Consider the following 24,335-nt stretch of genomic DNA (forward strand, 5'->3'; position numbering starts at 1 on the left):
AATGGGAAATGATTGGATGTGGGTTAAGGTTGCACAGACTGTCAGTGATGGAAACACCTAGATTAGACTCACTGGAGTCTGCTCATAGACTTTATATACAAGATGCATGCAGCCACTATTGTGCTATCCTGGGACGTTACTACCCCTAGTGGACATATGTAATACTGCACCTTTAGGTATTTATCAGCTTCAGGTCTGACACTGAATGACAATGTCCAACTTTTATATAAAGTCTTTGGTTCCGTCTCCAAATGGTCCACACAAATACCAAGATCAGGCTTATGGTATCGATCATCTCCTTGGATGACTCTGATTAAGCTACATGTACATATATGTGTTAGATATTGCACATGTAAACATATTTCAGAAAAGTTTTGATGCTAAACCCCTTTTGTCGTGATGTAAACAATCATTGTGAATGTTTCGTCTGAACATATTTTCAGTTTCTGTTGTTGACAATCCGGAAATCTTCCAGTGTTGTGTTTTCTAGACTTATGAGACACGTGAATGTTTTTCAAAAAAGCACCATCAGCACAGACACCGGCACATGCCACAGAGCACACGTGGAACACCCATGATCGCCTGCGCGAATCTAACACATGCAAACGGGGTAATGAGAGATGCAGTGGTGCGAGGCCCGGTCCATCCCCATGACATACAAATCGCAGATACTCCAACTTTTACGTGACGCGGCAGCCAGCAGCAGTTCACGCTTTCGTCATTACGTAAGCACTCCAACGGTTGAGGCTCTCCCATAAAGTATTAAGGTTGACTTGTGCCTTTTCTCGCCGACATGGATTCAACGGCCGCAAAAGACTCCGAAAAGACTTGCGTCTTGTGTTGCCAAGATATCGATATCTTCGCCTTGGGAAAATGCGACCACCCGGTTTGCTACCGCTGCTCCACCAAGATGAGGGTGCTGTGCGACCAGAAATACTGCGCCGTCTGCCGGGAAGAGCTTGACAGGGTGAGCTTTCCTCAGCTACTGTATGTCGGGGGTTGGGACCTGCTGGAGCTAGCTAGGCCTCAACCTCATGGTGTTTTATTGTCAGAATGACAACCCGTTCTGTGATAGTATCTCGCTTGAGTTAATAATGAGAGAAAACGGTGTGCTAGGATATTAAATACAAGCCAACAGTGACTGCCTGCCGCTCAGGGTACTATTTTTTTCCCACCCTCGCTGTCATTTGCCTAGCAAAGCAAGCTAATGCTAACATCAGCAAGCCAGCTCCACCTTCAGACAGGTAGTTGGCCTCCGTAGTAAACAATAAGCAAATGACACTGTGATAGTCGAGTTCCAAATTTTCTGACAATATCTAATTTTCTTAATGAGACATTTAACTTTATATTTACTTGACACTACCCGGCTGTCTTGCATTGTATGCTACACCATTTTGAGAGTAATAGGGGTGTCTGCTCGCCTATCACTGTAAAGTTCAGATTTCTTATAGATGACTTAAGTGGACAGCCAGTTTGTCAACCCTGGTGGACAGCATCATCCGTAAATAAAGTGTGTCAGTGCACACTACTTAAGTACTATTAAGTACTATTGCATGTATCTCTGGTCAGGAGATACACTAACTATGGACACGAATGTAGTGGAAATGGTTAGAATGAGCGTACAACGTTCAGGGCATAAGTTTTAATCTGCGTTTTCTAAAATCAACACGGTCCACATTGTGTATTTGATCTATAAATTAACCATACACCCAGTTGAAGTACACGTTTCAAGTTGCTATAAGTTTCAAATTATTCAAAGTTTTAATGCACCGGTGTCTTCACTTCCGGTTGGTGATAGTAATTGACTGCTGCCGTCACAATACTGTGGTGATGTAACTACTTTGCCTCAAGTCTTGACTTAAAAATAAATAAAAACATTTAAAAAAAAGACCTAAAATGTCATCATCAGCTGACACAAAGTTTGTGTGCCCCAGGTTCGGGGCCAACGTGTGTTATAAAACGATCAAGGCAGTTTTATATATATGTCAATTGTATCTGATATCGATAACTGCTCTATGTATGTATGCAACTGTCTTTACAGAATGGGTTTCACAAAAAAAAATTCCATGTAATGCCCAAATTTCTACAAATGTTCTTTGTTAGAGGAGAGGGTTTTTTTTTCCACTTTAAAAATTATTTGCTGTTGCATAATCTGTAACTATATATACTGTATACTTTTTTTTTCCTACCCCCCTTTTTCTCCCCCCTTTGCAACTCTTTAATTGTGCGAATGCATGTTGGCTGCAAGCTGCCTGTTGCAAAAATAAATTCCCCCTCGGGGCATTAATAAACTATTTTCTGATTCTGTAAACCATGCACAACCACCATTTCACTCTGCTTTTCCTAAGAGACGGGGTCTGTGTATCTTGAGATGACATGTTATGTCCTGGCTTTGCTATGCTCAGGTGGTGTTTGTGAAGAAGCTGGAGGCCTTTCAGTCTCTGCCCTATCAGCAGTTCCCCGGTGATAGAAAGCACGACATCTTTTGTGGCGATGAGATGATCTTTGCTCAGTACAGGTACGGGGCGACTGTTGGTCTTTTATCAGTAGGTTACAACAGGAACCATTTAACGTGTCTGTTAGTAGTGAGAATTAGGTTGATGGATGAAGAGAAGTTTGGTTAATATGGCTGAACTTAACTAAAAGGTCAACACAAGAGCACGGCATAGATGCTAAACGCAGTCACAAAACTCTAGTACTGAATATGTAATAATGTAGTCGAGGCTACGAAAACTTTGACTGAACTTAACAGGGATAATAACTATGATAGCTGTTTAGTTGCTCTTGTATATAACTGGTTATTATTTTATTCAACTCTGACCGAAGTTGTTCTTGGTGGGCTTTTCTTTTTTGTTATTTGTTTTTGATTAGGCACCTGCTGCTGTCGGAGTGTGTTCGATGTCCAGAGCCCAAGGTTTTCTCCAGGTTTGAGGAGCTCGAACAGCACATGAGGAAGCAGCATGAGCTCTTCTGCTGCAAGCTCTGCTCAAAACATCTCAAGGTAAACTCATCCCTAACCAGTCGGTCCACAAGATCAGGGTTGGTCTGTTTTTGTCATGTCCTTCAAATAGACATTTCTGGTTAATCTTTTTGTCCAGCTGAGGGCGGGGGATATATATTACAGACTTTAAGATCAACCTGTAGTTAGAACTGTCGGTCGCTTGTGCTTTAAACCTCACAACCTCTCATCAGATCTTCTCCCATGAGCGGAAGTGGTATAACCGTAAGGAACTGGCACGTCACCGAGCTCACGGAGACCCAGATGACACAAGTCATCGAGGACACCCGCTCTGCAAGTTCTGCGACGACCGTTACCTCGACAACGACGAGCTGCTTAAGCACTTGCGCAGGGACCACTTCTTCTGCCATTTCTGTGACGCAGACGGTTCTCAGGAATACTACAGGTGTTTACAGCCATTTCATGTCACACGTGAAAATCAACTTTGGTTGGTTCCATTTTACACCCCATGTTGACATTTGTATTTGTTTTTTTTAACTCTTCCACTGTTAGTGATTACCCCTATCTAAGTGATCACTTCAGAGAGAGTCACTATCTGTGTGAGGAAGGCCGCTGCGCCACAGAACAGTTCACCCATGCATTCCGTACTGAGATCGACTACAAGGCCCACAAAGCTGCAGCACACAGCAAAAACCGTGCAGAGGCCCGACAGAACCGCCAGATCGACTTACAGTTTACCTACGCCCCGAGACAACAGAGGAGGAACGAAGGTTTGTCAGAATGTAATTGTATGGTATAGCCAGCAGATGTGCACTTCTAACTGGGGTTTTGAGGCAGTAAACGTGATCAAAGCATGTGCATCCTTAGGTCTGGTGACAGGCGAGGACTACGAGGATGTACGCCACAATCGCGGAGGAAGAGGAAGGCCTCAGGGTGGGCAGAAGAGCTGGAGGTACTCCAGGTGAGTCCGAGTGACAATTTCTTTGACTGAAGTAGATTTGACAGGGGAGGCAGCAGTGGTTTGCTGTCTGTCTGCACACAAATGGCACACACAAACCTCTCGGGACAGAAAAAAGAGCTTGATGCCACTATGAGCCTTAGAGCTGGGATGCAGATCTGCCACTGCCAGTATCGAGAAAAGCTAAATGATCCACAGTTATATAGCACCTTTTTAACTTTGAATAGGCTTTAAAAAGTGCTTTGAAATGCGTTTCTCATTCACACAAACACTCTTTCAGCCCTTCTTATTGAGTATATTTGCGCTCTATTTACAATTTGCAGCACTTTATTTCCAAAAGCCAGTGTCTTTGCTCAGGAAACTTTGACATATGTGCTAACTGGGGAAATCGTGCCTCTGACCCTTTGGTTGGCTGAGCATAGAGCCCTGGAGTGAACATAAGGCGGCTTTCAATGATTTGCCACAAATATTTCTCAGCCCTGTTAATTTCAATTAAGGTCATCTTAGTCTTATTTATATTGCCCCAAATCACAACAAATATCATCTTGAGGCACTGTATTAAAATCCATATTAGTTATTTTCATATAATGCCCATTTAAAAAGTTGACACCCTAAGGAAACCAGCACATCGCATTGAATCTTCTCTTCTAATTAATTGATTGTCCTGATCATGCACAAGGTGACGGAGGAGAGAAAAACTCCTGTTCAACAGGTCATATGTACATGCAGAAAGGGGGGAGGTGCATTATGGGAGGTTCCTAGCAGTCCAGGCCCAGAACGGTGACATTTTGATACACCGTATCAAAAAGAAATGCAGATAGAAAGGATTGGAATTTTGTATTATTTTGACTTTTCTACTTCTCCATGCAGAGAAAGAGAAGAAGAGGACAGGCAGGTGGACGCTGCTTTGAGAGCTTCCATGGCGGTGCGCGGACAGGCGGAGAGGGCTGCGGTTCGCGGACAGGCGGAGAGAGCTGCGGTGCGCGGACAGGCGGAGAGGGCTCCGGTGCGCGGACAGGCGGAGAGGGCTCCGGTGCGCGGACAGGCGGAGAGGGCTCCGGTGCGCGGACAGGCGGAGAGGGCTGCGGTGCGTGGACAGGTGGAGAGAGCTGCGGTGCGTGGACAGGTGGAGAGGGCTCCAGTGCAGGAGAGGAGCGCTCCCAAACACTGCAGAGAGGAAAGGGTCGAGAGGACAGAACCAGAAGAGCCCAGGCACCAAACGGGACAACTCAAAACAGCTGGCAAGCCTCCAGGTGTGGGGTTTTGGTTTAGTTGCACATCTTCCTTATAGCTATCCTCAGTATATTATGGAAGTCCACTCACATAGCTGATAGACTCATTGAAGACAGGTCAGCTACAGCGGTCCTAATGTCTCTGTTGTCACCTGTTAACAGTGAGAACGATGAAGAGCAAAAATCCAGGGGATGAAGATGATTTTCCAGCTTTGGGAGCCACAGCTGCAGCACCCATGTAACCCACCACACACAGAACAAAGCTGAGCTTCTCATGTTACATTCTGGTGTGTGCTGAAATGTTTAACTTGCGTTGTTGTTGTGTCCCTCCAGTGTAAAGTCGGCTCCTGTGGTGTCGGCATCGGCTCATGTAGCTCTTAAGGAAGACGACTTCCCCAGTCTTTCAACTGCTGCGGTCACAGTCCCGATGACCCCGGCTTACTCTGCACAGCCAAGGAAGACTTCATCTTTTCAAGAGGAGGATTTCCCCGCTCTCGTCTCCAGAGTTCGGCTCCCCAAACCTGCAGCAGGCACCAACACTGCATGGTCCAGCCATACTGCTGTGGCTAAGCCCGTCACTCATCCTATTCCTTCCTCCAGACCACCTCCTCACTCATCGGCATCCTCTGGCCCTCAGCTCCTCTCTTCCTCTACCTCATCGTCCTCTCGCAGGAAAAAGAAAGTTGGGGAGAACGGAAAAGTAGCCGTTCGTAACTCTCCTCCTCTTTCTGACGATGAGAGCGGAGGAATGACGCAGCAGGAGTTCCGCTCAGTGCCCACCATGTTGGATATCTCCTCTCTGCTCACTGTCAAAGGTGGCAACAGCAAACCCTCCACTGTGCCCTCAGCCTCTGCAAATCCAACTCCCACCACGGATCTCTCCACATCTAAAGCCAACAAGAAGAAAAAGCAGAAGTGCACGCCTGCCTCCTCTCCATCTGTGTCCACGGCAGCGGCGACAGCAATGGCAAATACAATCTCAGTGGAAACGGTAGCACAGAAGGAAAATGTTCCTGAGAAATCTTGGAACAAACCGCTTTCCAAAGCTGTGACGGCAACAGCGACGAGCGGATTGGCCAATGGCTTTGCTGACGCACCAGAAGCTAGTTGCAAAGATTCGCCAGTGGTAACCACGCACCCCAGCACAGATCCTGCTCCTGAACAAGAGGAAGAATTCCCTGCTCTCATGACCAAGAAGCCACCCCCAGGTACAACCGAACTCTCTTTAGGCATAATCTCAATGTGAGTCACGCGTTGAACTGGAATGAAAGAACTTTAGTTAGAAGTCTGTTTTCTATCCATTAAGGATGTAATGAGAATTTGCGATTGGGTAGCAAATCAAAAAGCAAGAGTTTCAACTTCCCACTTCCTAAGGGCAGTGAATGCAGCATGGTTTGAACTTGAAGTTGGGTGGAGATGAAGATGGGGAGGCTGCTCTGAGCTGGGAGTGCAGTGTAGAACTTAGCTTCAGTGCCGAACGGCTCACTGAATGAGTTGATTACTTGTTTGACGGCCTCAAACAAAGTGCTGGGGATGTGTATGTGGATATTTTCTTCTTAGTTTGTAGGGACTTGACACCCATATATGCTCTGTCAGAAAAAAGTGATTGTTTTTTTTCCTCACCTCCACATATGTCCCCTTTAGGTTTTTACAGGTCAAAACGTACAGCATAGCTGTAATTAACCCATTGCAATGATGTAACAGTCCATAATGATGATATTTTATCAGGTTCTCGATTGGTACCTCTTCAGGTCTTTTGCAGAGATGAATTTACACTGTTATTTTCTCAGGCTTCAAGACCGCTTTCCCAATGAAGGCCTCAGCTCCTGCTCCACCCTCTGCAATGCCACCACCTCCCCCTGGACTGGGAGTCTCGGCCCCCAAGCCTCCCCCAGGCTTCACTGGAATCCCCCTCAACAGCAACGTAGTGGAGCCGACGCCCTCTGCCGTCAACCTGTGAGCACTTCTCACTTTATATAACATGTTATTTCCTCTTATTCTGTCTGTGGACAGTACAGTGGTATTCGGCCCTGTGTAGTTCATGTTGTCTGTCTGGTTTTTGGAAAAATTTCAGGCCCCCCAAGTTGTCGAGCAGCGGTTACCTGGTGCCAGAGGACTTCAACCAGAGAAACTTGGAGCTAATCCAGTCCATCAGAAAGTACCTCCACGATGACGAGTCCAAGTTCAACCAGTTCAAAAACTACTCTGCCCAGTTTAGACAGGTCCTTGCAACATTTCTATACGCCTCTTTTTCTTCCCATAAGTGTAACAAGTAAAACAACTGAAACTGCAGGGCTTTTAATAGTGTGTCAGCACAGACTGCTTGAAGTGAAACCTGTTTTGTCCCTCTGTCTGTTTCCAGAGTGTGATATCAGCAGCCCAGTACCACCGCAGCTGTAAGGACCTGCTCGGAGATAACTTCAACCGCATCTTCAACGAGCTGCTGGTGCTCCTACCGGACACTGGCAAGCAGCAGGAGCTCCTCACTGCCCACGGAGACAGCAAGGCTCTGGAGAGGCAGTCGGGCGCTGGAGGAGGAAAGAAAAACAAGAACAAGAAGAACGCCTGGCAGATGCCCGCTACAGCGGCTAACACAGCGGCTGAACTGGACTGCCAGGTGTGCCCCACTTGCAGACAGGTACTGGCTCCCAAAGACTTCAATTCCCATAAGACCCTGCACATAAGGGACAGTGAGGAGTTCCCCTCTTTGCAGTCAATCAGCCGCATCATCAGCTAGCCCCCCCACCCTCCCGTTAGTCTTCCTCTGCTCTGTTTGCCATCATGGCGCAAAATTGCGTTGCCCCAGCAGTTCTGTTAAAGCCCCGCAGCACTGCAGCAGCCAGTGTGGGAAAACAACCGCCCCGTTTCCTGTCCGGCCGCGTCCCAAAGTAGCCGAGGCCCGTGCTCATAACGAAGAAACATGGTTTACGGTGCGTTTACTGAGGATTATATCGATTGGTTTGTGTAAGTGGTTTCACAGTTGAGAAAAGGAGATTCTCCAGCTGGCACTCGCTCCGACAGCGTTCATTTGGAACTTACAATCCAAAGAAGGTGGAGGAGATTGGTTTGCTCCCCAACGCACAAATGAATCCGATTCTATTGTTTTTTCTTCTGCTTTTTGCTTTCACCCAAACAGAGGCTGACACGTAAGCTTGTTAACAGTGGAGTTGATACAGTAGACCCAACTCCAGCGGTGCTGCTTGGTTAAATAACAAAATAAACGTGTTCATTTCTAATATTACACTATATTTATTTAAGTGTAGCTGTTTATTTGCTATCATTTGTGTCCAACACCTCGCCGGAGGGTGTGACGGGAATTGAGCTGCTTGGGAAATTAGAACAAATTTTTGGTTGACAATTGAAGTCTTCTTTTGACGATAGAAACGATCTTTCTGTTTAAATCGCTCATCGGTACCTTTGACATATTTGTCGATGAACTGGTTCATCGTGGCTCCTGTGTTGCACAAAGCTTCAAATGAAAGAATGAAAGAATCTTGTGTGTTCATAATCTCCTGTTGAAGTAATATGGATTATTTTTCAAAGAGCAGCGGTTAAACTAAGACGGTACCCCCTAACAGTTGACTGTGGCTCGGTTTTCATTTCAACCTGCTGCTTTGAAATGTATTTTCCACCATCCTTTATAATCGGTTAGAGTGAAGAAAACTGACTCAGAGTAGTGTTTATTTCCAGCCATTCAACCTGCCTCCGTCTGAGCGCCTTCAAGCTTTGACACAAAGGGCACAGTAATTGTTTGTTTTGGGTTATTGGGAACATCTACTACAGAATCTCTTCATTTTCTCTATCTCAGGACCTTTGGTTTGCACATTGGCCTCCACGTCTGTGCGTCTGCATGAGTGTGTGTGAGATTTTGTCTTTACATCATATAGCAGCTCACTCGGTTTTTCCATCTGCCTCCAATAAAGCTGTTTCTGTCAACATCGTACTGCTTCATATATCTGCCACGCCCACAGGTCACATTTCTTATCGGGCGCCGTCAAATCTTCAATATTGAACCCAAATCCAGGGAAGAGCTATGATTTTATTCAGCTTAGATTCAGAAGTTGGGGTGTTCAGTTAAAGACTTCCCCACGCACACTTTTTGCATGAATAGGTATTTAAGACATTTAGTCAGTAAAATTAGAGTCAAATATCAATGATGGCAAGTGACTCCTCAGATGGATCCGATCTCAGGAGTTTCCAGCTCAAAATCAGAACACAGTACTGTGCCAAACATTGTGAGCCACTCCTCATTTCTTCTCATGTAGTTACAGTTGAAATATGTGCCAACATGAATGAAAATGCATCAAATGAAGCAAAAACAAAACAGCCTGAACCCTCTTAGACAAACCTTCCTGTGATTTACTTTAAGCAGTCTTCAGGAATAGTTCTCCAGACTTCTCGAGGGACATCCCAAAGCTCTAATTTGAATGTCGGCTGCCTTTTGTTCCGCTCTCTTGTGGAGGTGATCCCATGCTGCTTCAATGATGTTGATGTCCGGGCTCTGGGGAGGATTTATCGTGGATCAACCAAAGGTCCAGAAGCATCTCTCAGGTCCTGTGTTATTTATTTTAATTTTTTTTAAGACATCCTTTCAGACACTGTTCGTCTTTTAGGCCACAATTTCTACAACTGACGAGTTGTGTCATCTTTGGTATTTTTTGCAGATACAACTAAAGAAATGGGAACACGGTATCTCTCTCTTTGTGACTGCCTAAAGCTGCATTTTAAAATTGCTTCTTAACCCAGTTGCTTGTCTGTTTATGCTCGACTGATTCATAGGTCGGCTTCAGTGGCCCAAATGAAAGTGGCCAGCGATTAGGACTGCTCTTAAAATGAGTGAAAAAGCAGCTAATGTCCAAAGAAAAACCTTGACAGAGCTTTAGAAAGTCTTGAGGACTATTGGAAACAAAAAAAATATCAAGAAACGAGGCGTGCCTCAAAAAAACTTTAGAACAAAACTACAGTTTGCCAGTGAACATGCAATGCAGAGTCCGAATAATGTGTTCTCTTTAATCAAAGATTAAATAGTTTGTTTCAAAACGGGGAGCCGTTTCCAGCAGAGGAACCTCATCCCAGCTGCGAAGCGAAGTGCTTGAGGTTAACGTGAGCTCACCTGCCTGAAAGTTCAACACAAAAAGGGGAAAACGGAAAATAATCCTCTGCTCATTGTGAAATCCATCAATGTCTGGAGCAACAGGTAGAGGAACCTCCAAGTAGAATATTGTGGATGGAAGAAATATCAGCAATCCATTATTTTGAGCCCAAAGAAAGCCTTTTGTGCAGATGCGTTTAGTAAAAGTGCTTTATGTATTTATTTAAGCTGTATTTGTTGGGTAAATGAAAATTGAAGATTCCCATTGGTTGATAGCACTTTCTGCTTTACTTTTTTCATCACCATCTAAAGTTGGGAAAAATTTGTTAGCAAACAGCCGCACATTGACACATGGAGAAGTTGAAGAAACGTTCTCAACCACGAGGAGTTGTGTTCGGAGGGGGTTTCTCACCCTTTATGCGTCAGAGTCCCCTTGTTTTTTTTCCTTCTGGGAACTTGGAAATTCACGATGCATTCCGCATACTCTGGAATTTGCCCGAGTTGACCGAGTTCCAGTTGCACGGCTGAAAATCAGTTGTGCTCGTTGGTGTGCTAACCTGACCGGTTACCAAATATTAGCAATACAAGCTGCGAACAGAGCACCACAGTACATTCTGAACAGCTGTCATTAACAGATATAAGCTGGTTTGCACTGTGGTATGTGTGACCGACTCAACGTGACCTGGACTGACAGAATTGATTTTGAACACTTTTTACTCATGCTAGCACCACTTTTTATGCACAGGGCAGCCATGTTGCATTTTGACATTTGGACTAATGGGGCTCCTTCAATTTTCCAAGTCAAAAATCTTGCTTAAGGGGGGGTCGTTGCTGTTTGCTTTTCCCCTCATATTCCTGGTTCAAAAGGAACGCACCATCCATTGTGTGCTGATTTTGAAAAAGGGGTCTAAAGCTTTCAGGTGCTCAGCAGGTTGCTACAGCGTCTGTCTGCTGGGTTTTGCGGTGTGTTGAAGGCCTTCAGAACCAACTGAAACTTGTTGATTGCAGAAGTACCGAGTGTGGCTACCTCAAAAAAGGACACCAATCATCACAGAGACGGGTTAGTCCAAAACATGTTGTCTTTTTATTGGCGTGACGGTCAGACTGCAGTCCAGAGACATTCAGGTAATAGACAGTGACACACATCTCTGTACACAGCGAGCTTACACTGAAGAGGCCGAACAGCTTCCGAACAGGAAGAAACAACTTAGTAAAAACATGTTAAAGGGGTAGCACGTTACAAAATCAATGTTTGCTTGTTCGTCGGTTAATGGGGAGGAGTTTTTTCTTTTTTTTTTTTACCATCAATATTACCAGGGGGTATGGGATGAGGTGGAGAGGTGGGTGTATTGTAATATCCATGCAATGTATTTTACTCTAAACCACACCACTGATGGCGGCAGCATTACTACATATAACAGCCTTTTTATTAGCTCCGTCTCACAAAACAACAGAACAATCGCATAAAACTTTGACTTTGGCCCCTTTACAAGCGGTCCGCAAAGCATCTCCAACAGCGTGAGTGTGTTCTAGGTAATACATAATTGTCACTGATAATATTTTCTTATTTTCATTAGTACAGGACAAACCAGACCCTGGACAGCATCACACACGAGTTCCATTTACTTCATGAACATACTGATTTGTACAAAGTCGACCGATACCACGTTAGTGTACGTGGGCCAGAGCACGAAACACAGAGAATGCTCATAGTAATTGTTCATCTACCACACTGACTGAAGAAAAGACCGAAGCACTGAGAACAATAACACAGCCTGACCCGACAGAACCCCAGACTACCTAATAAAACCCCCGTAGTACCCAACACAGCCAGCAATATCTCAGTCTCACACAAACACACTGAGACGGCGTCTCCAGTGTGTCACGGCGTCACACATAATGATGGTGACTTAAAGGACCACACTAGCGCTTTCTCACACTTATCCGCACCAAACCTAAAAGGCAAAGCACCAGGTCAGTTTGGATCAGTCTCGATTCTTTTTGGAATTGGCTGAAATCCAACGGACGTGTTGAAGGGAAATGTATCTATGAGGAAGGCGTCCTTTGAGAAATGGCGAGCTGAGATGTTCGCAGCCAATGGGCACAAATATGTGCAAAACGCACCAATGGTTGCTTTTCTGTCAATGATGCTTTCCAAGTCATGCCCTTTTTCACATACTTGGGTTAGGGTTTGCACTTAGCTGTCCTTAGATGGAACACATTACGATGCTCTTGACTTTAAGGTGGCAACAGTGAAAACAAACCATTTCACAGAATGAAGGTCTAACTTCATCAGAGAGTCCTTCAGGGAGATTTTATGTGGTATCCTGGAAACGTAGCCATTAAAGATCCAGCCTGGACTTTGAGAAGCCTCGACTGTGCAGCTCTTAGGCCTAATGGGAGCCCCACCCACCTTACCTTAAACGCCAGCCCCTAACAGCGCGTCATACTCCCCCAAAAACAAAATCATACCACTGATTTGTCCCTCAGATTTGAACAATGAACGATTTGACAGTCTGGTGAACAAAATGTTAAAAATAAATAAATAAATAAACCATGTTTATTATTTTATTTATTAGAGTCAATTCTGAACAAGGGACGGTTGGATTTGTTCATACAAATCAATTCAATTTGTCATCATTTGTGAGTGTTTTTTACAAACACTATTCTACAATTAACCTGCATATCTTTGATTCGTTACAATTTTTAATATATATATATATATATAATATGTGTTCTGTTATCTTCAGGACTGGAACACATGAGACCCAGTACACGAATCAACATTTCCATTAGCATCCTGCAGCTCCAGCTGCTGGAATCCGGTATTGGATTAGTTTTTACTACAGGTTAAACGTCTTTGGAGCAGTAACATTAGAAACTCTGGAACGGTTTTGCCTATTCGCACATTTGTGCGTGTATGCGTGTGATCGCCAGGATCACAAGGGTGAGAAAGCGCTGAGGAAAGAGCGTGTTGTTTGGCTTTATGGGCACATTTCTGCAAAACCTAATGGAAATGGCATAGTATTCAATATATATGATTAATTCTATAGAACGTAGTCGTGCATTAATGTCATGATTACTCCTTAAACCCGCATCAGTGGCGTCTCTGGTCAGCAGCGGTAACTTCACACTGGATCCATTGGGAGAGCAGGCAAAGCGTTCTACATCTCAGTCGTATCACTTTGACATTAACTTTCATATTTGGCTCTGTTTTGTCAAAAACTAAACTCAACTTCCTACTTTACATTTCAAATATCTTTACAGTGATATTGATAATACATTTAGCTGAAGATTAGTTTAATTTCTGGGGAAAATATTGAATGCTGTAACAGACTTGAGATCCCCTCTTGTGCACTGAGACCCAAAAGTCAACCAACTACACACATCCACACAGTTGCACACCAGCACACACACGCATAAGACCCCTCATGCATGCTAGTCCACGTGTATGTGTGCACTTGTTGCACGTGGACACACTCACACCATCACGCACACACGAAAACGACAGAGTCACTGATGGCGGGTGTATGTGAACCAAAACGCAGAGATCCTGCTGCACACTGACGTGGTTGGCATCGTTGCTATCTACATTAGGGCCACTAGTGACCCACATCCATTCAGCACTCGTCCCTGTCACCATGGCGACCAATTATGACCCCTCCCGCCTCCCCACACCCCCTCCACCCAAATCCAAGGCAGGATTGCAGGATCGATTAGTTGCCAGCTAGTGATCCTCAACAGTAGCTTTTTCTTTTGCCTGAGACTTAACTGAATCCTCCAGCAACCCGACCTTAAAGAGAAGTCCATCTGTTGTTCCTCCTGAAAAATCCTGTCGGCATTAACAACAAAGCAGTAACGTGGTAATTAGAGAACGACAACAAGAACGCAAGGGCAGTTTGGCAGCTTTTAAGAACGAAAACATAAGCGGACCTAACGTATCCACCCCACTCGCCCCGTTTTGCACATACAACACTCAACATAGGACACTGTCTCAAATAACACACATATTTCTACTCTCTCGCACTGTGGGTGGACTGTGAGCCCACGGGCTCCAAGGCATCCACAATTTGTTGTCATCTTGTGTCTTTTTGACTTTCCAGCACAAAATGTGACGTATCACTTCCAGCACAGGAGCCAGTTGGGTCTATTTAGTAATCCACCCCTGCCTGGCACAGAAGCGTAACAGACGGAAAAGTGATTCATTGGGGATCAACGTTTCCAACATGAATCACGAGGGTAATCAAACTGGCCCGTCCACGCGAGAGAAATAAAATCTGACTCATCCACTGTGTTGTCGAGGAATACGCCAAACTCTGATTTAAATGATATATTAAATCAATGGACTCTAAGGAAGACCAAAGGCGTTGAAAAGACTATAATATTGCCTCTTTAATTTATTAGGCTGCATTCATGCAGCTGCTGCAGATGCAAGCCGTGACCTGCTTGGTCAAAACAATTTGAGCTTGGAAGTTTGCCTGAGATTTCTTACCATTCAGAGACTAGTATGTCATTTGAGACTGTGCCTAAAGATCAACTAGTCTGACGCTAACTCGCCTACACACAGCACAGTATATACCAACTCAGAGAAGAATGTTAGATATTGCACTAGGTCACAAAACATTGTTGTCGTTTTTTTTTTTGTACGTTTGTTGTTTTTTTGTTTTTTTTTACAGCATGTGGAAATCTACTAAATTAAGTCACTGTCTGAAACACACAGTACAGTATGGCACTTAGTTGATATCTAAGTTTGGAAACATGCAGGTTCGATGCAGATGATCACCTGTAACTGCAGCGGGAAATGTGGGAGGAGCTATAATTGTAGCTAAAAAGAAAGAGAACATTCCCCGCAGTGTTTAGCATTAAAGCTTGATTTTGACACCTAAAAAGAATGAAAAAGAATTCGATGAAGGTTTCGTATGCGAGTGCCTCGTGCACTACTTTCAGTAATCTGATACAGCTTTGTTGTGGTGGAATCACTTGCTGATCCCTTCATCTGTTTTTCTCTTTTCTTTTTTTTCAAAAAAAGTGTTTGAATACTGGAAAGTGGCCTCCTCTTCTGCCTTTCCTCCTTTAGTTTCTCTTTTGATTCATCTGCTCTGACGCAAGGACAACAGAGTTTCCAAAGCCAAGGTCTAGAAAAACGCAGATAAAGCTGGAATGTTCAGAAAGGCCAGGGAACAAAGAGGGGAAACAAAGAAGCAGAGGCCACTTATTAACAGTTATTGAAAACTCGGCCCAGGTCAACGCAAACAACTGCACTCGAAACAGAAATCACAGAAAGCAATTCGCTCTCATCTGAATTTTTCCCCCCATTTTCCTCCTCCACCATCGGGTCTATCTTTTCTAGTAAATGGGAACCTGGTATGTAGGTGCTGAGTTGTTCTCGGTGAATGGCGGGCTCTGGTAGGTCTCTGTGGTCTCAGTGGTTCCGCCTCCAGGTGAATTGGAGGGGTATGGTTGAGTGGGCGCACCGCCGTCCATGTGCTCAGTGGCGAACAGGGTCATGTCCGTACCGAGCAGATATTTCTGGACCGCGCGAACTGTTAGGCCGGCCTGCGGAGGAAGCAGAGAAAAGCCAAACAAGTAAATGACTGAAGGTGCTGCAAAAGTCAAATGGCTTGGCTGAACGTATTTTTTGCTTTGGAAGGTTCTTCACTGACTGACATCACTAAGAAGTCTCGAAGTGGCAACCATGACAAGAGCCAGTTCAGTTCTATATATGATGAGGAAAAGACCTTAATTCCCATCCACAATTTCTTGTGGGCGCATCATTCAAAGGAATGCACAGTTATTTCCTGCAGGTGTACTAATTGGAGTTCTTGTAAATGAATTTGAGGTCAAAGGTCACATAGTTGAGCAGCCTAGGTCAACATCTTATGACTTTTTCTCTACTTATTTTAATTACCAACCTTGATGATTTCGTAAAATTGTATTAATTCTTATTATACAAATACACTAGTTTCACTAGTTAAGGTCCACATAACATCTGAGTGTAACCGTGGTTGGATTCTTGTCTTACAATTTTTTTGTTATATATTTCCCGAAGCCCTTGATGTTTCCCAACAAGGTGATGGACAAGGGCTTTATTTGATTATACCTACAGTTAGGCTCTCTAAATTATGAAAGCACATTTCAGCCACACAAGAAACTAAGTCAATGTAGATTTTTCATGATATATCAAAAATATAAACTCAATGATTTCCCCATTTTTGGAAATATACTTGTATGCTTCTTGTCAGGGATTAGAATGACAAATTCGATTCCACCTTCTTCTCTGTACATGCAGTAAAAAAGCTGGTTAGCTTAGCTTAGCACAGAGGGTGAAACTAGAGGCTGGACTCTTGCTAAAATCCGCACAACTGGCAACCTGAGGGAAGCTTCAGTGGGCAACTGCTCCCCGTCAAGCCATAGACTAACTTAGCAGCTTATGTAACTAGTTTAACCTTCATAAACTGACAGTTTTCCAATTTGATTTAAGGTAAATTAATCATCCCAGCTAATGCCAATCAGTGAGCTTTGGCTGTGCTTGTCAGCGTAATTTATTTGAGCGAAACAAGGAAGCAATGTCCTCTTTGTTCCCTATTTCTGTGCTAACCCACCAGCTACTGGCTCTAGCTACATACTCAGACATGCCAGCGCGATCAGCTTCTCGTCTAAATCTTTCACAGAGAGAAAATTTGTGTGTTTTTAGTTGGCTTTATTTTTTTTTGGTCATAAATATGTATATGCCTCTGTTTGTACTGCACGTGTTGGTGTGTCATTTTCTACTCTTACCCATGTGATTATAGAGAAGAAAGAGAAGGCGATTGCTGCCCGAGCTGCATCGGCCCCCTGGTTGAGAGGCAGATCATCAGTTTTGGTCCGAGACCACTGATTGGCCAGAAAGCAGAAACTTACAAAGTACAGAAAGGTCCAGAAACCTGCCAGAGACAATCGAAACAACAAATGGTTATTTCCATGTTAACTCTTGACATATTTCAGGTAGAAAACAATGGATGATGACTTCTCAAATCCTACTTGCCTGAAGCCTGAATGTTTCGTTTGGAAGTTAAAAGTGCTGTCATTTCTCTAATACTTGATGGCAGTTAATGGTTTCATTTCTCCTAATGTGTTGTGGTGCAAAACGGTCAACTGAAACAAACTCGCGAGATGGGTTAGGCTACACTTTATCTGATATGGAGAACCACAGCGTTTTGAACAGCCTTTATGTCAAACTCGCCTTTGTTTTTTTCTCTCAAACATGTCTGTCTTTGCTGTCTCCTTGTGTCTGTAACTGAGCGTATTTGCCTCCTCACCCGAAAAGCCAATCTCAAGCATCACAGCCTTCTTCCTGTCTTTAACAGAGCTGATGGAGGAGAACTTGTAGTCGAGCAAGAAGAAGAAGGAGCACGCCAGCAGGCCCACCAGGCCCACAAACACGCCGTAGTTACATGCGTCTCCATTCTTGTTGAAGACGCAGTGGAGGCGCTCGCTGCCCATGTTAACATAACCCTCATTCACAATGGAGGCGAAGACCACCAGGGAAAATATCTGCGGATGGGAGGAAGAGATGAATAGATCGAGAAGACGAAAGTGAGACAGATGAAGCAGGAGATTAATAAGAAAAAACAGATTAACATTCAAATTCGTCATTATAGGACTGATATTTCCTTCTTTCTTTCTCTGGCTTTTAAAAACAACCTGATATAAAAAAGAACTATTATGCTATTCTTGAGGCCATAACAACAACACACAATCCTTTTACTTTGTTTGGACTGCCAAAGTCTGACAACATGTTGTTCAGTGAGACTTTCAGACTTTGTGTTACATCACAGTCTCATCTCAGAAGAATAATCCAGCCTCTCTATCTTCTCTCTACCCATAACTTCCCATCATGCTGCATTCACTGTACCATTAGTTCAATCTTTCATTGGAGCGAGAGTAACAAATGACTTGGTAAGATACGCTTCTAGGAAAATCATTCAATAAAAAGGCCTTTCCCAACTTCCTGACTAGGATGTCCAACTTCTGGTTGGCGTCTTGTTCAAATTTTCCCAATGGAAGCAGGAAATCTATAGTTTCCATTTGCTATTGAATACACCATCAAAAGGCATTGATTGAGCACATAACAGAGACAGGCTTATAAACATCAGTGAAATGCCACCCATACAAGTTCTTAACGTGAGCCTCTGAAAACCTAAAGGCAAGAACGTACCATCAGTGAAGCTCAGGGTTCACGAGGGCTGCGTGTTACATGAGTTCAGCATTAATAGCTGCGGTCCAGTGTTTCTGCCAACCCGTGCCAGCTCAGCTCATAGCTTGTGATGTGATTGTACCCAAAAAGAGGCACCAGCAGTACCAACCGTCTGTGGCTGAACTGCAGATGAGGGGAATCTAAGTATATATGGGTAGGTTTGGTGTGTGGTATTGAGAATTTGGCTAGCTTTGAGATCTCTGGCTTGGTATTGTAGTTTTCTCGAATAGGCTGGTGGGCTTATTGTCTGTAATTTGTACCCAAGTTACGTTTGCTTAGCAGCGCAATCTGTACCACCGTTCGCAGAAGAGACACACCCTACAGAAGAGAGGGATGGAGTGGAGTGGATTGGATTGGGCCCACCTTCTTGAAAACCAGCTGCTGTGAACAGGGCTGTACAGACCGAGCTGAGAAGAGTGAAGTGGTCTTATGTTGACCACAGCATGTCAGACAAACATTTGGACAAGACCTTTGGAAACTGTGTCTCCCTCAACAAACAGAAACATTGATGCAGGCTCAGTGGAAACACGGTTGTGGCAGCACTACACGCCTCTTTGAGCGCACTCAGACTAAAGGCATGGACCTAATTTCCGCTCTTTCTCTCTGACTGACCGAAGAAGTGAATGCTTTGCTTCCCCTTGGGAATCACACAGCCCTGATGCAGCATGTGTGTGTGTGTACACAAAAGACAGGAATGCCGTATCTAATTCTCCAAAGTTTTGTCTGTCAGTTCAACTTTTGTGTCAGTTTGTACCGCTAACCCCTCATCTTGAGGTCTAATCCCTCTACTACATTTTCCATCTTTTTCCTCCTTTTGTTCTGGACTTGCTCACGGACACCGATCAGCTGACTAACACTCTGTGGCAGGATAGGGCCATGTGACACACAAACACACATAGCAATGCATTCGTACTTGGGGGTCTGGGTCATATGATGAGGAAAGGACACACAATGGGATAATTTCACGTCCACATTTTAAACTAATCACATGAGTGGACATAATCTGAGATACACACTCGAGTGCTTTCAGTGATAAGGCGGCTTACATATGAGAGTCCTGCATCACTACATGAAAGGAGAAACGTTCACTAACTTCTTTGCGTAATGAAAAGGAACCCTTTGTTTTCTTTGTCCTTTCAGAAGAAGATTCACAGCAGCCATTGTGGATTTATCTAAGAGTGAAAAGGTTTTGATAACAAACAAACTCATTTGCTTTGGTTAAGAATGTGAAAGTCAGAATGTTCTCTTGCTGAACTGCACTCTGACCAAGAATTCCTACAACTGAAAAAAAAAATAGCATCTCTTCTTCTTTTTGAAACACACCAATCAGCTGCAACATTAGAAAAAAAAAACTGTCTTAATATTCTACAGATCCCAGTTGCTTCATCCATAAGGTTTTGTTGTGGGGGTGCGTGCTTGGTCTGAAACGATGCTTAAACGTTTGATACATGCCAGAGACACATCCACATGAATGGCAGGACGCATTGTTTCCCAGCAGAACATTGACCACTCACTTCACCTGTGAGTGGTTTTAATGTTGTGGCTGATCATGTAGATTTCCGTTGTTTTTACCTACATTAACAAGCATCAAGAAGAAGCTGGGATGGAATAGAAAAAGTAAAGCAAAACAACAAAAAAATGACATTATTGTTCTTCCTTATTAGACCTCGTTATTGTCCCTGTCCAATCTTTGACGCACTGGACCACTCTACCCTGATCATATAAAGAGGATTTATTTTTTCTGTATAAAAAATACATATACTTTTTTTTGGAAAATATTTACTGTGTTATCTGAATCAAAGTACACAATACGACCCTAAAACCAATTAAAACCCTTAAACCCGTAAAAAAGATCTGTTGAGGAGCTGTTGATCAGCTGATGATTATTCAGATGTGATGCTTTAATTTACAAAAAGAAAAAAGCGCACCCCAAACAACAGCATTATTTCAAGCGAGCCAATTACAACCATTTTAAAACCAGAGCTGCGTTGCGGGGACATTTGTTTGCTCATTTTCAGAAATCCTCTGCGCTGCTGAATAAGACCTTCTCCGAGTACCCAAAGGTGACGCGTTACATCAAACGCGAGGGCACGACACATCTTCGTGGCCATGCGTGCGTAATGATGGTGACGGACCAATCACAGGTGGGATGACGAACGACAACCGTGTGGGGTAGTATATCTGTGGAATCATCAGCTGACTAAAAGACTAATATGAATATGGACAATTTGTGTAGCAGGCCAAATAGGGTTTGGTCTGCAGCGCATCTTCTGCTGTGTTTATGAAGCGCTGCCAGGCGAGGTGTAGTCCGAAAGCAGGCTAATAGGTGACAAAGGGCTGGTTTGTCTCCTAGAAAACATCTGTAGTGAAAGATGTTACGTGGTGTCAGGCAGCCACCAGGCCTTGTTAACACCCTGCACAGTGTTTTCTCACACTAACCATCTTCAGTTATCCATTTACACACCCTGTTTGGAAGATCTCGGATTTCTAGAGCCCATATTTGCTACGAGAACACGTCACGGGTTTCGCGCAGCAAAGGACCCAGACACACACACACACACATACAGAGAGAGAAATACCGAGGAGAAGAAAAAAAACATCTCTCACCCAGGACAGCACTCTTAGGATGGTCTGTGGCTGCTTGGCGAATGTGATCGGATCGAATGTGGACCCGGCCCGGCCCGCCCCGAACGATCCCACTCCGTCCATCTTCTGTCGCTCTGTGTGTGCGCTCCTCGCGGCTCCACGGTCCCGGCTCCACGGCAGGATGGATGCGCTGCTGCTCGCTACTGGAAGGGACTGGTCCTGCGCGCTCCCAGAGGCGCGCGAGCACTCACAGGCGGACGTGCGGCACCTACAGACTGGCGAGATAGGTCGGTTAAGACGCGCAATGCGCGCAATTCAATGTTGAACGTTGGCGAGGCCGGAGGGTCTCATCAAATAGACTGAATAAGTGTATAAAATTCGAGGATATATCGTGTCATACAGTAACAGACTAAGCCCAGGGTATTGGGGAAGCCTTTTTTTCAGGTTAATAGGAAAAGGTTTAGCGGGAAAACAAACAAGCAACCAAACAAATAACTTACGACAACTTTAATACATTTTCAAGACCCAAAAAGCTCCCCTCAGAAGCCACCGTAACTAATTTCATGTTTTAGAAAACATTCTTCTTTTAATTCACTTTCAATTCAATTGTACCTTTGTTGTTTTGTGGGGAGAGATTTATTAAGCCTATGTCAATCAAGGCTCTGAAGTAGGAGGGGGTTAATTGACTCTAATACAGACTATAGAGCCTTCAGATGAATTTATATATATATATATATTTATGTGGAAGTTTTGACTGTATAAATAAAACAGGCTTGGTCTCCCATTTGTCTCCAGTCGGAGTCACGTGACAAAATGTGCACAGTGTAACCACGGCACTGAAATGAAACGGTCTTCTCCAAACAGCAGTTGTGTATGGCCTTTATAAATGTGCTGAGTCAGGTTATAACCGAATCAAGCCAATCTGAGATCATGATTTGGTACAAAAGCGACATCTTTCGGGGGAGAATATTTGTTGGTTTTCCTCCCCCTCAAATGGTGAAGAAAGAACAGTTTTCAAATGATTGATTAATCAAAGAAACATTTTCACCGTTTGACTTTACAATCAAAGTCAGGTTTATTGAGCTCTTCAAAGATATGTGCATTTTTGCAACTTGTATTCCGAGCATGGAGTATTTCCAATTAAATGCTGACAAAGTTCATTAGAACAAAATAAATGAAATTCTATATTATAGAAAAGTGGTCCAGATGGGGTCATTTATATGTTCATCATTCAAACTACCCGCTGCTCAGCAGGTAATATCCAGTATTTCTGCTGTGCTGCTCACAAATAATGTAAAAGTTAATTTATATTAATCTTTGCTACAAGTAATGAATGTTTCATAAAAGTGGCTAATTTCTCCACAGAGTCAACTGTGTGTTATACTGTACTATATTGTATGAATACTGAACACCACAAGAGGTCAGTGATGTCCTCAACTTTTCAGTATTTCAAAATGTATGTTCGTTCATATGCGGATGTAAACAGACAGTATAGTTGTAAAGGAAACAATTCAAAACACATCTGGAGGGTTGATACTCCATAAAGACAAGGATAAATATTCACAAAGCACGCAATACTTGTTGAATTACTCCTTTGTGATGTTCCTCCACCAACCTGTAAAGCTGCATTTTCTTCAGAATCTATAGCCGAGACTTTAAGGGGAGGTAAACATGCAGATTCTGACATAACACAAAGTTGCAGTCAGGAGAACTTTACGTATTCAAAGGCAAAGTCTCAAATATGAATAGTGCTGCAGAGAATGTAAATGAAATTCAAATAATAACATGTCATCGACACATTATACAGATAAATAAAATAGCATCCACAACCCCCACAAACTGGGAGTGGTGTTACTGTACAAAGAAACAGTCAGCAGGTTGGACTGTTGGAAGATTTTAGAGCCCAACACGTGATGGCGACAGTTTTCCAGGTCAGAACTTGGAAAAACGGAGAGGAAAACCTTTTGTTTTTCGCCTAGTGTTTTATTTCATCTCCACATGAGCACATTTCACACCAACTGAGAACAAAACAAGGAAAGCCATTTGTCACATGAATATAGTCACATAGAAGAAAGCTGGGTGAGGTCAGCTTGGTTGTGTTCTGCGCCAATGGGAGCTACTTGCAGCCTCATTGTTCAGTCCTTCATCACAAATCCTCAGTCACAGGAGCCATCTTTCCATCCGTCTCTCCACCTCTCATCCACACGCGAGCAGTCAAACTCAGGCTTTCCCAGCCGGACGTTAACATTGTTGTGAAGACGACACAGCCACTGAGAAAGAGCGTGGCGGTTGCTGGCGTCCGGCTGATTGGATTGCAATCTGTGAAGAGGAGGTGGTGCTTGTTGATAATTGTTTTCTTTTTTATAAAACCACTATCGCTTGCTTGTGTTAAATCTAAAAGTAAGACAAGAGATTTGTCATGCAACATTACACCTACTTAAGTTGTTGCAAGGTCTTATATGCGACTTGTGTATGAAATTTTGTGGCGCACTGACCTGCCCCGGAGATCTTCTGCACATTCCTCACAGGGGTAGAACTTGGAAAAAAGGCTGATGAACTGTCCCATCTCTTGCTGTTGTGTGGACGTCGGTTTATCGGGGTAATACGCTGCCATGGTGTGCAAAAAGGACCAAGTGCTTCGCCCCAACTCTTCCCTGTCCAGTGGACACTGTGGGTCTTGTTGCTCCATTTCTTCAGCACGGGTCTCCTGCAGGATCCAAAACCGACATTTGGATATGAAAAGTGGGTAATCAGTCACTCAGCTGGAAAATTCGAAGGGAGACAAGTGGCACTAGGGGGTGAAACCAATCATGACGAAACAAAACCTTCTTAGAGAGCCAACGGCAGAATGACGAGCTGTTTGACCTCTTCTCACCTGTACAGCAGGTGTCGTCTGCTGTTTCTGCAGCTTCATCCACGATTTAAAGTCCGTACAAGCTCTACATGGCTTCTTTTTCACCTCTCCGGTTTGCTCCTGTTCTTTACCGGAGCTGTCGTCAGGAGGTTTGCTGGCGACTGAGAATGGAAAACCCTCAAACCCGTGCGGTTTGGAAGCTGATGGTCCGCTGTGTCCCGTGGGCGCAGCCATGTTCGCTCCGTGTAGCAGCTAATTACCTCTGACTGACCTGACGTATCGAAACACTTAAAGGAATGTCTGCTTGTTGAAATTAAGCTACCAGTAAGTGGCGAATATAATGGTTTCTATTATCTAAGCTATCTGTGCCATGGTTCATCCGCACACTCGCCGTCAAACGGAGCTACGTCGGTACAGC

The 24,335-nt window shown here is 43.9% G+C and overlaps 3 protein-coding genes across 3 annotated transcripts; 1 reads left to right on the top strand and 2 right to left on the bottom strand.

The window, feature by feature from the left end:
- The first annotated feature begins 656 nt into the window (after positions 1 to 656).
- On the top strand, positions 657 to 9,085 carry znf598 (zinc finger protein 598). The gene is made up of 12 exons (XM_072368408.1): positions 657 to 967; positions 2,406 to 2,518; positions 2,872 to 3,001; positions 3,193 to 3,404; positions 3,512 to 3,729; positions 3,827 to 3,920; positions 4,788 to 5,170; positions 5,312 to 5,387; positions 5,483 to 6,357; positions 6,940 to 7,105; positions 7,224 to 7,371; positions 7,512 to 9,085. The coding sequence occupies exons 1-12, from the start codon at positions 794 to 796 to the stop codon at positions 7,884 to 7,886; spliced, it is 2,964 nt and encodes a 987-aa protein (XP_072224509.1). The 5' UTR covers positions 657 to 793; the 3' UTR covers positions 7,887 to 9,085.
- Positions 9,086 to 11,302: 2,217 nt separating this feature from the next.
- syngr3a (synaptogyrin 3a) lies at positions 11,303 to 21,313 on the bottom strand. Its single transcript, XM_072368155.1, has 4 exons — positions 21,085 to 21,313; positions 17,540 to 17,774; positions 17,019 to 17,164; positions 11,303 to 15,797 (listed from the first exon to the last, which is right to left on the bottom strand). The coding sequence occupies exons 1-4, from the start codon at positions 21,184 to 21,186 to the stop codon at positions 15,588 to 15,590; spliced, it is 693 nt and encodes a 230-aa protein (XP_072224256.1). The 5' UTR covers positions 21,187 to 21,313; the 3' UTR covers positions 11,303 to 15,587.
- Positions 21,314 to 23,066: 1,753 nt separating this feature from the next.
- On the bottom strand, positions 23,067 to 24,326 carry gfer (growth factor, augmenter of liver regeneration (ERV1 homolog, S. cerevisiae)). Its single transcript, XM_072368156.1, has 3 exons — positions 23,939 to 24,326; positions 23,559 to 23,770; positions 23,067 to 23,382 (listed from the first exon to the last, which is right to left on the bottom strand). Exons 1-3 carry the CDS (start codon positions 24,149 to 24,151, stop codon positions 23,220 to 23,222), a joined length of 588 nt encoding a protein of 195 aa, XP_072224257.1. The 5' UTR covers positions 24,152 to 24,326; the 3' UTR covers positions 23,067 to 23,219.
- Positions 24,327 to 24,335: the final 9 nt, after the last annotated feature.

The sequence above is a fragment of the Leuresthes tenuis genome, unplaced genomic scaffold (assembly GCF_036924035.1).
Source record: "Leuresthes tenuis unplaced genomic scaffold, fLeuTen1.0.hap1 SCAF_17, whole genome shotgun sequence".
Taxonomy (NCBI): domain Eukaryota; kingdom Metazoa; phylum Chordata; class Actinopteri; order Atheriniformes; family Atherinopsidae; genus Leuresthes; species Leuresthes tenuis.

Bases quoted from the DNA above. Each gene is read 5' to 3' on its own strand.
- gfer (XM_072368156.1), bottom strand. From the start codon at position 24,151: ATGGCTGCGCCCACGGGACACAGCGGACCATCAGCTTCCAAACCGCAC. The intron at 23,771-23,938 runs GTGAGAAGAGGT...TGGATCCTGCAG, and splicing joins AGACGACACCTGCTGTACAG to GAGACCCGTGCTGAAGAAAT. The intron at 23,383-23,558 runs GTCAGTGCGCCA...TCCTCTTCACAG, and splicing joins GCAGAAGATCTCCGGGGCAG to ATTGCAATCCAATCAGCCGG.
- syngr3a (XM_072368155.1), bottom strand. From the start codon at position 21,186: ATGGACGGAGTGGGATCGTTCGGGGCGGGCCGGGCCGGGTCCACATTC. The intron at 17,775-21,084 runs GTGAGAGATGTT...TCCCATCCGCAG, and splicing joins TCCTAAGAGTGCTGTCCTGG to ATATTTTCCCTGGTGGTCTT. The intron at 17,165-17,539 runs GTGAGGAGGCAA...TGTCTCTGGCAG, and splicing joins GCTTGAGATTGGCTTTTCGG to GTTTCTGGACCTTTCTGTAC.
- znf598 (XM_072368408.1), top strand. From the start codon at position 794: ATGGATTCAACGGCCGCAAAAGACTCCGAAAAGACTTGCGTCTTGTGT. The intron at 5,171-5,311 runs GTGTGGGGTTTT...ACCTGTTAACAG, and splicing joins AACAGCTGGCAAGCCTCCAG to TGAGAACGATGAAGAGCAAA. The intron at 5,388-5,482 runs GTAACCCACCAC...GTGTCCCTCCAG, and splicing joins GCCACAGCTGCAGCACCCAT to TGTAAAGTCGGCTCCTGTGG.